Source organism: Patagioenas fasciata, chromosome 1, assembly GCF_037038585.1.
Source record: "Patagioenas fasciata isolate bPatFas1 chromosome 1, bPatFas1.hap1, whole genome shotgun sequence".
NCBI lineage: Eukaryota > Metazoa > Chordata > Aves > Columbiformes > Columbidae > Patagioenas > Patagioenas fasciata.
The window spans coordinates 85972469-85989897 of record NC_092520.1 but is presented as its reverse complement, the minus strand read 5'-3'; the positions used below and the strand labels follow the sequence as shown (position 1 = coordinate 85989897).

The window sequence follows — 17429 nt, the reverse complement described above, 5'->3', positions numbered from 1 at the left end:
AGTCCTCATGAACCGACACAAACTCCTCCATTGTCCTGACTTCCTCTGGGGCTTCAGCGGTACAGGGTTCCTCAGGACAGCCTCCAGCAGAGTAGACAGAGACAAAGAAGGCATTCAGTAACTCTGCCTTCTCTGTATCTTCTGTCACCAGGGCACCCACCCCATTCATCAGTGGGCCTAAGTTGCCTCTGGCGTTAGTTTTATCTGCCACGTATTGGAAAAAGCTCTTCCTGTTGTCCTTGACCCCTCTCACCAGGTTTAATTCTAAGGAGGCCTTAGCTTTCCTAGTTGCCTCCCTGTACCCTCTGACAACAGCCTTATATTCTTCCCAAGTGGCCAGCCCCTCCTTCCATGATCTATAAACTCTCCTCTTCCACTTGAGCTTACCCAGCAGTTCCCTGTTTAACCACGCAGGTCTCCTGGCTCCCTTCCATGACTTCCTACGTGTTGGGATGCTCTGATCTTGAGCCTGGTAGAAGCAGTCCCTGAACACTAACCACATGGTGTTGGAAAATTGCTGTCCACATCTGCAAGATTTGATCTGCTAACAGGTCAAGAGCATGGGTGGATTCATTGGTAATAATTTCTAAGATGGCTTGTAACCAGATTTAAATGCTATTTAAATTATATATTGGTTCTCAAGCACCACTAAGTAATTCATTGGGGTTACAGGTGGCAGGCCCATAATGCTCAACGATCCATTGGGGGTCCATTCATCTTTTCCCCACTTTTGGCCAGTGCCACTCGTTAGAGTAGACAAGTCTTTCATCACTTCTGCCCATAAATCACATCTTCTATAGACCATTTTCTCTGATTGCCTGGACTGTCTTTACTGGGTGATAGAGAAGTGCACAAGGAACAACGCAGTCAGGAGAAAGGGACGTGCTACCTTTAAGATTAGCCCATCTTTAAGATTACTGTCTGTCAAATTTAGCTGAAATCAGTCAAGTGGGTTTTGAAATTATTGGGGAGAATAGAGGAAAGAGAAGTTGTATAAATGATAGTGCAAGTCTTATTGCTGTGAAGAGGCCAAGTTGGTACAGTGTCTGTCAGGGATTGTAACCATTCTGTGAATGCTCAATGCTCTTATGTAGAGAACTGAGAATTAACACAAGAATTATGGGCAGATGGTGTACAGTGATGCCACTTCTGTCACTCTCTTTGTTCATCAGATTGTTAAAATATTAAATAGGACAAAAATCCAAAGTATAGAAGCTAAAGATCTTACATGTTTTTCCTTGGTGGCTGTGGGATGAAGTTACAAAGATCTTGAAGTCTTTAAAGGAGGTAAAAATTTCAGAACCTCAGCCTTGTGGGGAACCTCATCATTCTAAGCTCCAAAGAGGAGTAAGGAGACTACTGACCTTGCTCCACTTTTGTTCACAGCTTAAATCATTTGTAGCTAGCACTTAGAGGTTACCAAGCTGGTTTTGGAAAAAGGGTCTCCTCTCCCAGTTACATGTCATCATATGCGTGACTTCAATTTTTGTATTGTGCACTCCCAGTCACTGCACCCGTTTGCCTCTTCTCTTGCTTTATGTACCCATGTGTTAGGAGAAACTGGGAAAGGCAGTTTAACTGGGGAAGAAAGTTCACAACTGGGGAAGGAGTTCCCGAGAAAGTGATGTCAAAGCCTACTGGTGAGTTGGCGTGTCATTCTAGCTGGGAGGGGAGTGGCAGACTGAAGAAGAAGCACTTTAGAACAGACTGAGGAAGTAGTGAACCTGTGATGCCATTGTGAAGCAGCTCTTCAGCTAAAGCCAGTTACCTACCCGGCCACCTAAAGACTACAAGGAAAAGCGCCTTCCTCATTTCACCAAAGGACAGCTGAGGAGGACAGCAATGAAAAGACTTTGGCTGTTCATTTTCAGTGCAAGTGAGTACTAATTTGATTATGTCCTCAAGGGTTGGGTAGAAAGAAACAGCACTACAAAGTCTGAGTATTCCAATGGACTTTGTGTGTTTCATTTTCGTTTACTAAAAGTTCCTTCATGTTTATGATCAGGCAAGTGTGTTTACCATCTGTGTGCTGAATGTTCAGACTCACAGGCATCTAAAGCCTCCAGACAGTGTTGGGACAGGAAGAGAATGCTATTCCTCATCAGGCTGGAAAATATCTTTTTTTTAACAAACAGTTCTAATGTCTTCCATTACAGTGTTTATCTCTGAAGAAGGAACTTCCTCAACTGGAAGTGGAAGTCCATGGGTTTTATTCTTTCATACATAAATCTGCATGTGGCATAATATCTCCACAAGTTTAAATCCTACTGTTTATATGTACTCCAATACAACTTTTGATTTCCATTTATTATCCATGTCAAGGGGTTGCACAATGATCCCTACTAACACATATAAATCAGCCAGCTTGCCCCTGGCCCTCATCACAGACTTGCCCTTTCTCATCCTGCTTGCAGACCCTGCCTGCAGTCTCAGTTCCACTGCTGTCCACCTGTTTCATTTTCTCATACCAATGCTCTTACACCTTCTTGCAGGCTTCAAACAAAGCTACACACCTGGAAATCGCTTGTTGGGGATTTTTGGTGTGGCTTTTCTTTTTTTTTTTTTACCAAAAGTCCTGAAAACCTCACTTCAACAATAAGACCCACAAGAAGGAAATTCATAAAGTTTAATGTAATTACAAAAAGTGGATGTGCTCCATATGCAACAAATGTGACTAGGGCTTTGATTTTATGATCATTATGTAAATTGTAATTGGCATGCCTTCTCCTTTTTCATTATTTTCACTTTTCATGCTATCCAAATTATAGATAGGAAACTTTTCAGAGCAGAAATAAGTATGTTGGGTGAAGCTCTTCTTGCTTGTTTCAGTGGGACTCAAATGGTAATAACAATTCAGTGTTAAAATACTGGCCTGTAGAAGTTTTTTTTGAGAAGGTGTAGTAGCTTCCTGCACTGCACCAGAGTAGAGAAACTGCACAGCACATGGCAGTGCAGTGTTGTGATGCTGGAGCTGCCCTGAATGAGATGCATCAGGACCTTGGCACAGGCTGGCTTCTGCTGTACAGCTTTTCACTGCACTTGTGTGAATAACTGGTACTGTATACTTGCTGAAGAATAGGCCCTAACGGTCATTCTGAGTTAAACAGAATATTTACTTTTAATGCAAATTTCACATTTAAGAGGTTTCCCCTCTCCCAGTCTGGAATTTAATTTCAGCTAAATTCTAAGGTATTGAAGAATTAAAATCAGAGCATTTCCTTGTAAAAGCAAAGTAACACATTTCTACTTTTCCTACTTTTCTCACCAGTCAAATCAACCAAGACAAACTAGCAATAATAATTTTGCTTGATTTTTTCAGCAAACAAAATATTCCTCTAATTGTTCCCAGCTCTATCAATTGCCCTTCGTTTTGTTTTGATTAACACTAACACGACTTTGATTTTTTTCTTTCTTTGTACGAATGTGAAGTTGAACAGAGAGAGACAAAACCTTTCTCTATTTCTTAAAATGCTATAGACATACTAATTAACAACACACAAAAAAGTAATTCTAAGGCTTAAATCTAGGTGACACCATCCTTCTAGTACTACATAGGCTCTCTCTCCCCTTTTCAGAGTTCTTTCAGAATTGGCCCTCTCCTCCCTTCAGCTGTACTTTCAATGGATTCTGTTTTCTCTCAGAAAAAAACCCGACTCGTGAAGACTAAACCCTAATTTTTAGACATGCTGTGATTGGCTGGCTGTTGGTGATTTTGAAAAAGTAAAATGTGGTGAGAAGACCGAAGGACAAAATTGGTGTAAACAGCATCCCAGAATGACACCAGGCAGCTTCCCGAGAGCCAGAAGAAGCCCAAACAAGGGAGTAGTGGGAGCCAAAAAGAAATGTCATGGGTGAAAAACAGGAGAGCATCAGAAGTCAGTCACTAGGGTAGTAGCAACAGAGGAATAAGCAGTCTTGCTTGTTACGGGCTGTGTCTCTTTTACATGATGTTTGGTTCAAGTGTTTCCTGACTCTGTACTGAAGACATGCTTGGAAAAAAACCAAAGATCTTATTTATTGTTTGATTAGAATCATCCAATTGGAAGAAGGAAAAGCACTTGTAAAGGGGAAGCCTTAGGGTTGGGCAGTTTCTTCTCTGCCTCAGGACTAAGTTCATGACCCCGGCCTGGTGGAACGAGTTTTTGAGTGACAAAAGGATCAGAAAATGTGTTTTGCTCCATTTCCTAGTACACACAGTGGTACTTTTCAACTAAATTCAGGAAAGCATCTCTATCCAGTCATGACAGGCAACAAGAAAGTTTTCATAGGTGTCTCTCACATAGAAGGTATGATGAAAAACAGTCAGAAAGAGCCCTGGAGCTACACAAACACGGCCATTGCACTGGGTGCTCCAGAGCAGGGAAAAGACCTGGGAGTGGCTGCAATAAAACCATGCTAGAAGTACTTTGCCCTGCTGGTTTCCTTCTCATAGCCATCAGCAGCTGTAAAAAAAAACACTACCACCATGAGGAAAAGAATAAAACACACTATTAATTAATTAACTATGCAAAACCACAGAACAATTTGGTTACAGGACAGGGAATGCAGAAAGGTGGGAACTTCAGCGAGAAGCATCCTGCTGTGGTCACTCGGCCTCTCCTTACCAGGACACTAACAAGCACAGAAGGCAGCCTTTGTAGTCCTGCTGAAAATGCCTGGAGCTTCTTCTGAAAACAGCTGTGGAAGGGAGGGCATGCCCACCTGGCAGTGAGGAAAGAGGGGTGCAGGGGAGGGAAAGGTTTGGCTGCTACGAATATTCCCATCAAACTCCACTCAGGAATGGGAAGACACAGCAGTTCTGTAAGTACAGGCTATTTCTAAGAAGAGGCTTGAGGGACCATTTGCTAAGGAGAACAGACTGGATTCGGGAAGCTGTTACAGAATTTCTTGCCTCTCCTGAGGGGGAGCAGATCCCCGTGCCAGCGGTCCCACATTACCCAGTGCGAGTATCTGAATTGCTACCACCAGGTTTCTAGTGCAGTGACAACAAAACATTTTGGGTCCCTATGTTGTTTTCTAAGGGACACTATCATTCACTGCTGTTACAGTCAAGGATCTGGTAGTCCTCAACTTGCCAGTGACTTACTCTTACTGACCAAATGCATGTGGCTGTGGTCTTTTCCTGACTGATAAAGCATGTATTCACAATCAGTTTGCAACTCAAGGTGGAATCTAGATGTCCTTTGTTCTCTCCCTTAAACATTGCATTTCCTTATGGACCTAATCTGGGTAGAGATATGGCAGAATGAGGAGCCAAAGCTTTCTAGATGGCGACTTTTCAGTCAAATCCTCTCTGGGGAACACTGACTCAGCCTGGTTCTTTCAGAAGCAAACCTTCACCACCACATACAGCGTGCCCCTCTCAGGTAGAGCATACAACTCCGCTCTCCTCCACTTTCCTCCTTACTGGACCATGTTCCTCTTTGCCATGGGACTGCCTCTGAGCAGCATGCCCTTTCTTGTCTCCCTGCACTCTGTTTAACTGGTTTCAGACTTAGACTTTTTTCAAATGGTTCGGTCTGGTGCCATTTAAAAAACAAAACAAAACAAAACCCCCACCACACCACCACCAAACAACCAACCAAACAACAAACAACAACAACAACACACCACCTCTAAGGAGAAAGCAGGTGTTTTTAAACATAGGTTGCCACAGGCACGAAGGTCACCTATGGCAGGGCAGAGGTAAAACTGCAGCCCAATTCTGACAATAATTAAGACCTGCCACTAGGTAATGCTCAAGTTTGATGAATTAGGCATCAAGTCTAATGGAACATAGCGTACAAGAAACACCTAACACTGCGCACTGCATGCTTCACCAGGGCACAGAGGTATTTCTGTTTTACTCAACTCTCAGCTATTCCTGTGGTCCACAGGCAGCAGCTACAGTTATTGGAAAGGTGACTACTACCCTACTCATTTTTAAAAAACGAACAGCTATTCTTCTCTTGTCTTTGCTTTTCTAGATTTTTCTCTTTTTAGGGCATTACATGACCAGGTTTTGATTCCTTCTCACAAAATGTCACTCCTCTGTGGACTTGGATTGAGACAAGTTATTTGATAGTTTTCCTGATCCATGAAATTTGACAAGATCAATTTGTTAGCTGAGCCTGAATCCTTAAGACGGCTGATGCACTTGTATTATTTGTTTACCTGCCTCCCTGTTTACATTTAGAACTGTCAAAGCATGTCAGTCACACTGAAGAGGGCTCAAAAAAGTTATCTTTATAAACTCCATAGTAATGTATGTCCAGGTAAAGAAGAGGGAAGCAAGGAACAGAAAGCAGAGTTTAGCTCTTAGCCATCCAGTGTAGTAGCTTTCTATAGTCAATCAGCCACAGCAAACACCACCCGCTCAGTGGGGAATCTCATAGATGACAGAAGGGATATGGGGTTATTTTGGCATGTAAGAAAGCCAAAGAGACAAAGCATGGAATCCAGATGTTGTTAATTTTGCTGACTGCAGAATTTATTCTCTTCCTAGTTCTGGTGACTGCTCATGCCCTCACCGTGGAAGCACCTGCCAAGGAAATACAAGTGGCACGAGGGAACGATGTTACTCTCGGCTGTAATTTTAAAACTGATGCTACTATTGACTCAGCAGACATTGTCGTCTGGAGTAAAATCAGTACTGCGGTAAATCAACTTGCATAAAGAAACATAATAGTGCACGCAAGAGGGGCTGGGAGGAGAGATGCAAGCAGGACTATGGGTGGGAATGTGCGTTGGAAGAAAAAGGTTACTTCAAGACTTTCTTTAATCTCCAAACTATACAAACCAAAGTTCTGATTCTAGCTGAAATTTATTCCAATCTATTGCATGATCCTAGGCAAGCCCACATCCTTCTCTTTTCTCTCTCTCAGTCTTCCATCTGTATACTGAGGACGCATCACTGTATGTACTGTGGGTTTACATCTATTAACATACGTGAAATACTTGGATACTTTCTAAAAATATATTAATATTTTAAGTATGTCTGTTATACATATATATACATATCATTGATGCTATATAAAAAGTTTTAAGTTGATGGTAATAGTACATGGAGAGAATCTTGAAGTCTTCTACATTCACATGGAATATTTGAAGGTAAAGAAACCTCTGAAGTTCTCCTTGACTTATTGGGAATTAGCAAGAGAGGAAGCAGCCTTTGGAGATCTCCTTGCAGTAACTGCCAAGGGTTTCTTCTCTGAATATCCTTGCTGGAAGAAAGCAAGGGAGTTTGTGTAATCACAGGGAGATTTGATTGACAGATGGATATCTGTAGACAAGTGACATGGAGAGGAAAGGTGAATATGCCCGAGCGAAAGAAATCAGTTTTCTCTGACTTCAGATAAGGTGGGAGAAGGGAATTCCACACAGAAACCCAGATTGGTTTGAATTTTTATGTTTTTCTTGGCTTTTTGGCAAACTAGGATAGCTTAAGACTCTCTTTTCTAAGCTGCTCTTTTCTAAGGGTGGGCTAATCCACTGAGTTAGCTTGTAGGCTCACACAGAATAAACTAAGATTGATCATTTTCCCTCCCTATCAGGTTGATGTTGTCACTAGGTATTTTGACGGATTTGTACAGTATGGCAATGGCTATGAAAACCGTATACAGTTTACTGGTGACTTAAACAAAGGAGACATCAGTATCACCATCAATGCAGTGACCATGGAAGACAATGGGACGTATGTATGTAGTGTTCGTCTACGGCAAGATCCCCCCAGGCAGGCTGTAACCATGGCTCTTTTAGTCCTTGGTAAGCACGATGGAGACAACACCAGATCCACTAGATAAAACACTGTCCTTCCTCTAATATCCACATTGGTTTATGCAACAGATGTTTTAAAAGAAAAAAAATTTTCCAGGAAGTCATCATCCACAATTCCATTTTTGGTCTTTTCCTGCTGCTATGGAAGTAGGTTGGAAGGTTTAGACCACCCAAATCCCTTAGATACCCGGCTGTAGAAAATAGTCTTTAGAGTTGTATAGTTTATTTCCTTGATAACCCCTGCCTCATCACAGGACATTCCTCACTCCCCCTGTGGCTTGTCATACTCGTTATCAAAGGAGGAGTTACCCAACACTATTAGACGTATCTCAAAAAGCACCTTACAATTCCTTATTCACTGATCAGTGCCAAGAAGGGAGAAAAAAATTAAATACAAGTTCACTCCAGTTCCTTTGAGAAAAAGGTGGTATGTGCAAACCAGCCTTTGTTTAGCAAGAATAAAAACTACAGGTGCAGCAGACAAGACAAAACAAAAAACTACTTCTGATTAATTAAACCCTTCCTTTTTTCTTCCTTCAGTTGCACCATCCAAGCCAGAATGCAAGATTTTGGGGACAGCAGAATACGGGCAGACAATCAATCTGACCTGCACTTCTCACGAGGGCTCCCCAAAGCCCAAATATACCTGGCAAAGCTTCAGTGTACAAAATGAGCCCCGTGTACTACAAACAACACAAGGTATGGCAAATTCAAAGTCATCACATCTTTGAGCTCTCTGTAGATTAGGGTTGGAAATATTTTGAAAAGCAAATACAAAAACACACTTAAGGCTTTTTCTAGGAAGTTCTCTGACCAGTATTTTGAAAAGCTGTCCTTTTGATACAAGACATGCTCATGAGTAACTTAGCAGGGGAAAAAAGGACTGTTACATGAAGTAACGATGGTCAGTAGGATTTTCACTTCAGCTCTCACTTGGTGAGAAAGCTGACTCACTCTGGAAGCGGACAGAAATAATTACTTCTCAATTGCTGGGTTTAAGTGGGGCATAATATGACAAACAACATCAAGGTTTCTAACTGGCGTGCTTTTATATCCCAGCTCATTCAAAAATGACCAGGTCACTTTCTGTGGTGCAGGCAAACAAAAGTTGGCTCTAGAAGCTACTTTCCTTTCAGAGGTGACTCCTCACATAGAGGAAGGTGCTATCAGATAGAGTTATACCATTCCTGCTTTGAGCATAAAAGAGGCTTCTGGTTTTTAGGACTGTCACATAGGCCTCAATATTTTATTTGCTTTAAGTCAGAATCTGGGGTGGGGGGAGAGAAGGGGAAGGCAACCAAGTTTCCATGACAGGACCTTTTATAGAACTATTCATACAGAAATGTGGTTTTAATAGTCTTTGAAGTGTAGTAGTGGCAGAGGGCTCTCTTATTCCTTTCAACGTTCTTTTTTTTCTTCCTGGTATGTTCAGCTCCAGAAAGATGGAGTGTCCGAACCTACGCTTTTTGGTTTAAGTTACTGTAGCACAGCTAAGGAGGTAAACAAAATATGTTCAGACTCAATTCAACACTCACTTGACAATTCTTGCACAAATTACGCAAAAGACAAAATGTCACCAGACACACAAACCTTATTCACTTGACTGTCCACTAAGTGGTGCCAAGGCATCACACACAGCAATGAACATACTGGGATTTGTCATCTTACAGCGTCATCCTGTTCTTGCCTGGGACAGGAGCCTCTTCTCATGCATTTCTATCTCATTTCTGTTTGCGTCAGAGCACCGATGTCCAAGCAGCGTGCCAGCTGTCCTCTTCTGCCCCAAGTTGGCTGCATATCCTACTGTCGTGACAAGCAATTTCTTTCCGTGCCAAGCAAGTCTCAATGCTGCAGAGTATGCAGAAACCCCTTAGGAGCCACCCCAAAACTGACAATATCTGACCTGCATTGTTCCCCCTTTGACTCATCGGTCAAGTATTTTTCATTTAATATAGGAGGATTTACAGTCAGGTAATAGACTGCAACTATAAGAGCTACAAACAACACTCTGCAAAAAAACAGAGAAGTAAGCAGGGACAGTACGTAGAAACCAAAAAAAAAAAAAAAAAAAAAAGAAGCATGCAGCTTATTTCTTGGCTTGCATGCTCTTTTACTATTTGCCGCTAGGAGCCAGCAGAGACTTGACAGAATCCCAGTCCCACAAGCAGGCTGGAAAGAAAGGAGATCACAGTGAAAATAAAACAGGAAAGTCACTGAGAAGTATTCAGAACCTTTTGCTTTTAGAGCAAGAATCTGGACCTTTATCAGTAGATCACAGGCAAAAAACATGGACTATCCATACAAACGTCAGCTGGAGATGTAAGAAAAAACAAACAAAAACTAACTGCTTGAGCAGACAGAGCTAAGCTTTAGTATATGGTTCTGAGCTCTGCTAGACTGGACAGAAAACATTGGTATCATAGCAATCCCATATGACTACATTTCTGTTCCTTCATTTACTTTCACAGCCTGCATGACATCTCCACACTAGAAAACTATTTCCGCCACTGTTGAACAATTCAGATCTGAAATCCTAAGAGCTAGAGGATTAAAAAGCATTTTGTTGTTTTACAAGTTCATTCATCAGATGGCCAGTTCTCAAAGCCAGATGCTGGTTTGGGCCACCTTACGTTTCTCAGCAAAATCCACTGGAAAAGAGCCTTCACTAAACACACATACTTCTTTACCCTCCACCTACAATTTTCTTTCTAAAAGGAATGCTCAAATCCCACATGTTCCCTACAAACCAAAGAGCACACTTCCGTTTGTCCTCCCACAAATCATACTAAGACCTAGGGACTAGGATGGCAGCTCCTGAGCAAGACAGAGCAATCCATCAGCTTTAATAACCTCTCATCACTCCCACTGCCCAAGGCTGGAATTGAAGGGCTGCTGTCCTCACTTCTTCCTCTGCTTTTATTATTTCCTTTTTTTTGGACTGGGTTTGTGTTTTGCAACAGGGGAACAAATAACTTTGAAGAACATCTCGGCAGATACCTCTGGCTTTTATATCTGCACTTCGACAAACATCGTGGGAAAGGAATTTTGCAACATGACAGTCACTGTTCTGCCACGTAAGTGAGGGGGTTGCTTACTACAAGAGTAGTACCAGAGAAAGTACCATAGCCAAGTGGAAAAGTATTAGCTGAGTGCATGCAGACAGAAGTATAAAATTCTGCTTTCTCTCAAAAAACAGCACTTTTTACCTTTAAGATAGATTCTCTGCATTGGTTTACATGCTCATAGAGCACTCACTAACTCATAAGGTTAGTTCACAGATGACAAAAAAAAGTGTAGAGTGAGATAGGCCTGAGCCCCCAAAGTCTGAATCTAAACTTTGTTGATGTGCAGCAGGTGTTCAGATCCAGAGGCTCGTCCCTATCACCATCGAACTGATTGCTCCTGCAGACTTATCAGCTATCCCGTGCAGAGTAAATACCAGTTGCTGTAGTCACATAAGTGTGGCTTCCACTTAGCCTGGATCTGCTAATGAGATCTGACATCTGGTGGTGGGATTTGAAGTCCAGTGATTGCACTGACTGCATTTGCGATCATTCTCAATGCAAAGGACTAATTCTTTTCTTCCTGTATAGCTTCCATGAACATAGCTCTTTACGCTGGCATCATCGGTGGGGTTGTTGCTGCAATTGTAGTTATTGGTATTATAGTCTATTTCTGCTGCTGTCGGGAGGAAAAGAACAAGGACTATGAGATGACGTAAGTACCTTTCTCTAGAAAACTGAATGGAACATATGAAGGGCTCATGTTATTCCTCCAGCATCGACATACGGAATGGAAAGGAAAGGACAAAAAAAGAAATCAAGAGAAGTGTCCACTGCTTTCTCCTTTCAGTTTCTACCCTAGTGGCTCCCATTTCTTCTTCTAGAATATACCCAGTATCACCAGACATCTTTCTGGTCTCTGGAGTAGAACCCAAACATTTGAATCTTGGGATTGAATTAGGAAGCCCAAGTCAGTCAAGCACACAGAGCTACTTGATAATTCTCTGCATCCCTGTAGCCACTTCTGCCCTTGCCATCCTAAATCACCATGAGGCTCTGTATTCAGAATTATCACTCCACAATAGAAACCTTTTGTTTATTCTCACAATGGAAAGAGACCATTGAAAGAAAAGTAGAATAAGAAAAAAAAAAAATAGACCAGTCACCCTTCCTCTACATACATACTATGGGGGAAAAAAAAAAAACAACAAACTGCTCACACACCTCTTCAATCACCAACAACACTTAATTTATGGATTTCAGTTTGGTACACTTCCAAGTCAGCTTAGAGAAGTCTAAAACCATTCTAACACAAAATCTCTCCAGTAAAATTTCTAGCTGGTTTTAATTAACATCTCTACTCCTGAACAATGTTCTAGGGAGAGAGAAGACAGAAATGAACCCTCCACAGAGCAGCCTACAACGAATCAGAGAGCAGAGGATGAAGTTGAAAATGAATGAAGCAGCAGCACGCCAGTGTCATCTTCAGGATTTGTGAAGACACAGACACCACTAGAGAAAATAAATCAGTCCCTCTTTCTTACTGCAAGAAAGTTGTTTTCTTTTTGAAGAATAAAATTAAAGGTAATGGCTCTGCCTTCAAGTTCTGGGAGAGAATATCCTCATCTCCCTGGAAAGAAGTGCCTAGCATACGATGAGTACTAATATATAACCTCACAACACAAAAATGCATGTGAAGCACTGTTTTACCCAGTCATCTAAAAATAAGCCGTCTTCTAGTCTTCCCACTCTCTGAAAAAAGAAGCCAGTCAGGTCTATTTGCGGAACACAGTTGCTGCTGTATGCCCAGATCTACAGAAGCTTTTAAGGTCATCAACTGCAAGCCATCAGCGAAGGGTGGTCTTTATGGTGTTACACCAATGTCACGGCTTACAGCACTGTCCAGCATATAAATGATTTTATGCAGACTGAAGCATTTTAAGGACATTTTATTAAATGTGTTCTTTGTGTATATTATACATGCACATATAAATAAAAATATGGAAAAAATTCACAGATGACCACTTAAAGTCTCCTCTTTGGCAAAACAACACATACTGATGGAATGGATAAGGTAAGAAGTTAGACATATTTGTAATTGGCAGCTCATAAGATCTAGAAACAGTCTAGCAGCCTATATACTGAACTTCTGAGTTCCAGCTCTGGAGTCTCTAAATACTAATTTTCATTACATTATCCTCTACTCTTAACTGTTGCATGGGCAAGTCAGAAATAGTTCATTGCTGCTGCTTCTGAAAAAAATGACAGTGTGAGAACATGTACATGGCAAGTACATCTTTAACAAAAAGCAAAAAAAAAGGGGGGGTGAAAAGGAGAAAAATTATCTTTTTATTCAAAATTGTAACACTTACTCAGAATTGCTCTATGTGCAAAATGTGTGTAAATGTGGGGAGAACTCCCATCACTAGTATCTTATCTTGAAAGAGAATGGACTGCCTGTCTTTGTCCAAAAGACTGTTACTACAGTATTAAAGCTAACTAAGAGCTGGTTTGTTGGTGGTTTAAAAAAAAAAAAAAAGTTCAATATATGATTTAGATTAAAGTATTTGTAATTTCAAAGATCTCTACTGCATCTTTGACTTCAGGACTTGCAGATACTTACTGCAATGCCTCACATACATCCTTTACCACCAAGAAGTCACTTTTAAATCTGTAACAAAAATCTAAAATGTAACTTTAAAAAAGAATCAGCAACCCTCCTACACATGGGCAGCATTTTCCAGATTTTCAACTATGCAAATCAGACTACCAGAACTGTTAATCTGCCTTGCTTTCTGGCTGCCTTTATTTTACATGGTACTTCAAATATAATTATTCATTTGTACTAATAACTACTGTGAAGACCAACAACGAGAATTCTTCACAAAGTACATGCAAACCCAAATCTCTCTGGTAATAAACAACCTGAAATGCAACTCAGCCAAGACATTCTGAGGACCTATTCCTGTGCTTAGTTCAGATGCATGACAAAACATTGAAAGAATGGATGACTAAAAAAGAATTTCACACACAGAAGCTGAAAGCAGAAAAAACCCACAGTGGATAGCTCAGAATCGATATGTAATTTATTCTCTTTTGTAAAATGTATAGTGTGAATTATCTAATTAGCATTTTAACAAGTTTTTACTGTGAAACAAAAGCTATTTCATTTATAAATGCTGCAGACAGTACTCAGCACTCTGTGTTCCTTCATGAACACCTATACCCTTGGGGTGAAGAGGGCTTCTGTTGAGCGATAATAGTGTGGATTCTCATCACAGATCGTAACTGGGAAGACCAGCAAAAGGACTTGACAATTACCAGAATTATTTATAGCCAGAAACTGGCTCTGGTCTCTCAACCATTTTAACACTGTGTTACCTATCACACACTCTTCACTCTTAGGATATGTGAAGCTTAATTGTTGCTTGTCAGCTGAAGTCTTGAAGTAACATTTGCACATTGGTCATTTCCACCATAAAGAAAAATGCTGATTAATAAATCTGCATTAAGTTATCTGAAAAAAAACAGGTGCAAAATACAGAAGAGATTACATAATGATCCCCAAACGCTTTAAATCCAATCCTCTGTAGGCAGTTCTATAAGAAATAGCAGGACAAACGCTGAGTGTCAAACTTGACAACCATTAAAGCAGAACTACTTGTGTTCTGCAATGCTAAGCTCAGTCCTACACTGAGAAATAAGTTACGTGATAGCACATGAAGAGATGGCTGAGATATTTTAGTAATGTTTATAATTTTCCCCCTTTTTTTTTTTTAAATAAGACCAACATTTTGGGAGATATGTATTTATCAGAATGCTACATGTGTTTTTCTCAACCAATTTATTAAACTCAGTCAGCCAGAAATACAGATATTCAAATTCCTATCTTACTTGAAGGTTTTCCTGTGACTGAATTAATTACTTGTCCATCTCGTGTGTCTTTTGAAGCAGGAATAAATCCAACAGCCTGTAGTATACCCACAACTTTAAACAAAATTAAAGCAGCACTAACATATTTGGGGAAAAGATGGGGAAAGCTAGCAATACTTACTTAATTTGAAAGAATTAATGTACCTATATCCAACTGTATCCAACAATACCCAATTCCCTCAAAAAGCAGGAAGTTGACAGAAAATTAATGACCAGGTGGAAAAGTATTGATAAATTCCTACTTTACTCCTTACACAGCCAACTGATCCCTGACTCCATCCACTCCCTGAACCGTTCCTGAATACACAGATCCGAGACCTTGTTACTAAAGGCTGAAACAAAGAAAGTACTGAACACCCCAGCCTTATCTGTGTTACTCTGGCCATATTACTACCATCACTCACACCACTGAGCAACAGAACCACTTCTTCCTTGTTCAGTCTTTCACTGTTAACAAAGTCATAACAATTCTTCTTGTTGACCTTGATCCCTTGCAATTACCAACTCCAGGTGAGTTTTGGCTTTCCAAAAACCAGCCCTACGTGCCTGGCTAGTGTTTGTGAATTCTTCCTCTGTATCCCACACCTGCTCCCACCTGCTATATACTGCACTAGAACTAAGCTGCAGCCATGACTTCCCTGTAAAGACAAGACAGTCCCCTGATAGATCTACCTGGATTCCTGGGCTGCTTCTGCATTTGGAAGATACTGCTCTTAATGAACTGCCAACCTTAATGAACTCCTTTATTCTTCAGAGTTGCCCCCCAGGGATTCCACCCCTATCCATTCCCTGTATAACCCCCAAGGTTTGCTCTCACTACCTTCCTCACTCTTCTCCTGATTTTGAGAAACACTTCCAGCACTACACAGACACAAAAGCCAGCTTTGCCACTGCCACTGTTTCAGTACAGCGCACAATTCAGAATTGACCAGACAGACAAGAGTTAATTATCTCACAATTCTTGTTGCTAGAGTAACAGCACTACTTTTCTATTTATTTGTATCATCTGTTCCAGGAAAGTCACCAAGGCAATCTTCTATCTGAAGAAGTTCACAGCACAATGAACAAACTGTCGAGATAATTTCTGGATGCAGTGGAACTAGTACTAAATTTATTATAGCCCAACATAGGGGAATTTGGAACTTATCTCTCCTGTCTTTCACCTGTTCACTAGGGAGCAGGGGAAATTATTTCAAAATGGTAATTAGAGAAGCTTGTGAGAGCTTCTAAGACAAAACCAAGGAAAAGTGAGGAAACAGAGATAATACAGGGTTAGACTAATAAAAGCATTTGTCAATTTTTTTCATTTTTCTGAATCACTGCAATAGAAAATTAATTGGCAGCTCATTCCAGGGTGAAAGTGAGCGTTGATAACCCTGCAGAAGACATGAAGACAGCAGAAACTAAATAACAAACTTGTTATTCCCCTACCCCACTACAGTATATTTACTCTTCCAAATGGAAAGATGTAGTTAAAGCCTTTACAGTCAGCTGCATATACATCTATTGATCAACCAAAAATTAAAAACTTAGTCTCACACATATACTTGAGTCACTTAACTTTTGGGGAAAGTTTGAAATTCTTGCCAGGGGAAAGGATTAGCATTTTTTAATTCAACTAACAGGTCAAAAAGCACAATCCCTCTCTATTAATTATGCAGGGGTTTTTTAAAGATATCAGGAACAAAAAACTACAGCTATTTTGCAAGGAAATCCAGACAGGGTTTCCTTGAATACAGGTTTTCATTCACCAAACACAAATTTTTAGTTGGAAGAATCTGATCATCAGCACAATGGCATCTGACTGTGATGGCTCAACCCAGGGTCCCCAAAATGAGAGCAAGTTTTCCCTTTGGGAATGACTCAGCACAGACCTCACCCAAGGTAGCCAGCAAAGAACACACCCAGTGGAATGAGTATCAACTGTGCCATTTCATCAAGGATCACAGCATTGCTTCCTGCAGTTTGACATGCACTCAAACAAAAAAATCCAACACCTAATATTTGACAGACCCTCCACACAGAAAATCCCCAACAAATTACTGTCTTCTGTTTAAGATTTTGACAATTAACATATTGCTAAAGATGTAATAAAGACTAATATTACTTTAGACACAGCAAAGACTCTCTAATAACTAGTTATAATGCAGATCCTAAAACTGGCACAAGTATTCAGCCTACAGGCCTCAAGAGTAAAGAGATTACTAAGCCCCCCTTCCCACACATGACTTACTGTCCAGCTTGTTTTCTCACACCTGGGAGGTGAGAAGGAGAGTTGCTCTTTATGTGAGAGAGCAGCTGGAATACACAGAGCTCCACCTGCAGATGAACAATGAGTCAGCCAGGAGCTCACAGGTCAGGACCAGAGGGCAAAGCAACACAGGTGACATTCTAGTGAGTGTCTGCTGTAGACAGCCTTATCAGAAAGACATACATGAAACCTTCTTCAGACAACTGGAAGAAGCCTGACACAAGTGACTGAGAAGGCAAGGAGGGGAGGTTCTCTCTGCTGGACCTCATACTTACAAACCAGAAAGAACTGGTCAGGGATGTGAAAGCTGGGGGGGCAAACTTTGCATCAGTAACCACGAGATAGTGGAATTTGGGATCCTAAGAGGAAGGCAAAAAAGTAGGATCATGACTCTGGACCTCAGGAGAGCAGTCTTTGACCTGTTCAGAGATCTGCTTGGAAGAATCTTGTGGCATATGGTCCTGAAGAGAGTTTCAGGCAAGCTTATA

At 40.9% G+C, this 17429-nt stretch overlaps 1 protein-coding gene across 1 annotated transcript; it reads left to right on the top strand.

Moving 5' to 3' along the window:
• The first annotated feature begins 1836 nt into the window (after positions 1 to 1836).
• On the top strand, positions 1837 to 12713 carry GPA33 (glycoprotein A33). Its single transcript, XM_065829574.2, has 7 exons — positions 1837 to 1876; positions 6485 to 6636; positions 7533 to 7743; positions 8296 to 8454; positions 10716 to 10829; positions 11349 to 11472; positions 12137 to 12713. The coding sequence occupies exons 1-7, from the start codon at positions 1843 to 1845 to the stop codon at positions 12216 to 12218; spliced, it is 876 nt and encodes a 291-aa protein (XP_065685646.1). The 5' UTR covers positions 1837 to 1842; the 3' UTR covers positions 12219 to 12713.
• Positions 12714 to 17429: the final 4716 nt, after the last annotated feature.

What these genes read in the sequence shown, in the direction of transcription:
- GPA33 (XM_065829574.2), top strand. Translation starts at nt 1,843, where the DNA reads ATGAAAAGACTTTGGCTGTTCATTTTCAGTGCAA. An exon ending in GGAGTAAAATCAGTACTGCG is followed by an intron (nt 6,637 to 7,532) that starts GTAAATCAACTT and finishes CCTCCCTATCAG; the next exon opens with GTTGATGTTGTCACTAGGTA. An exon ending in CATGGCTCTTTTAGTCCTTG is followed by an intron (nt 7,744 to 8,295) that starts GTAAGCACGATG and finishes TTCTTCCTTCAG; the next exon opens with TTGCACCATCCAAGCCAGAA.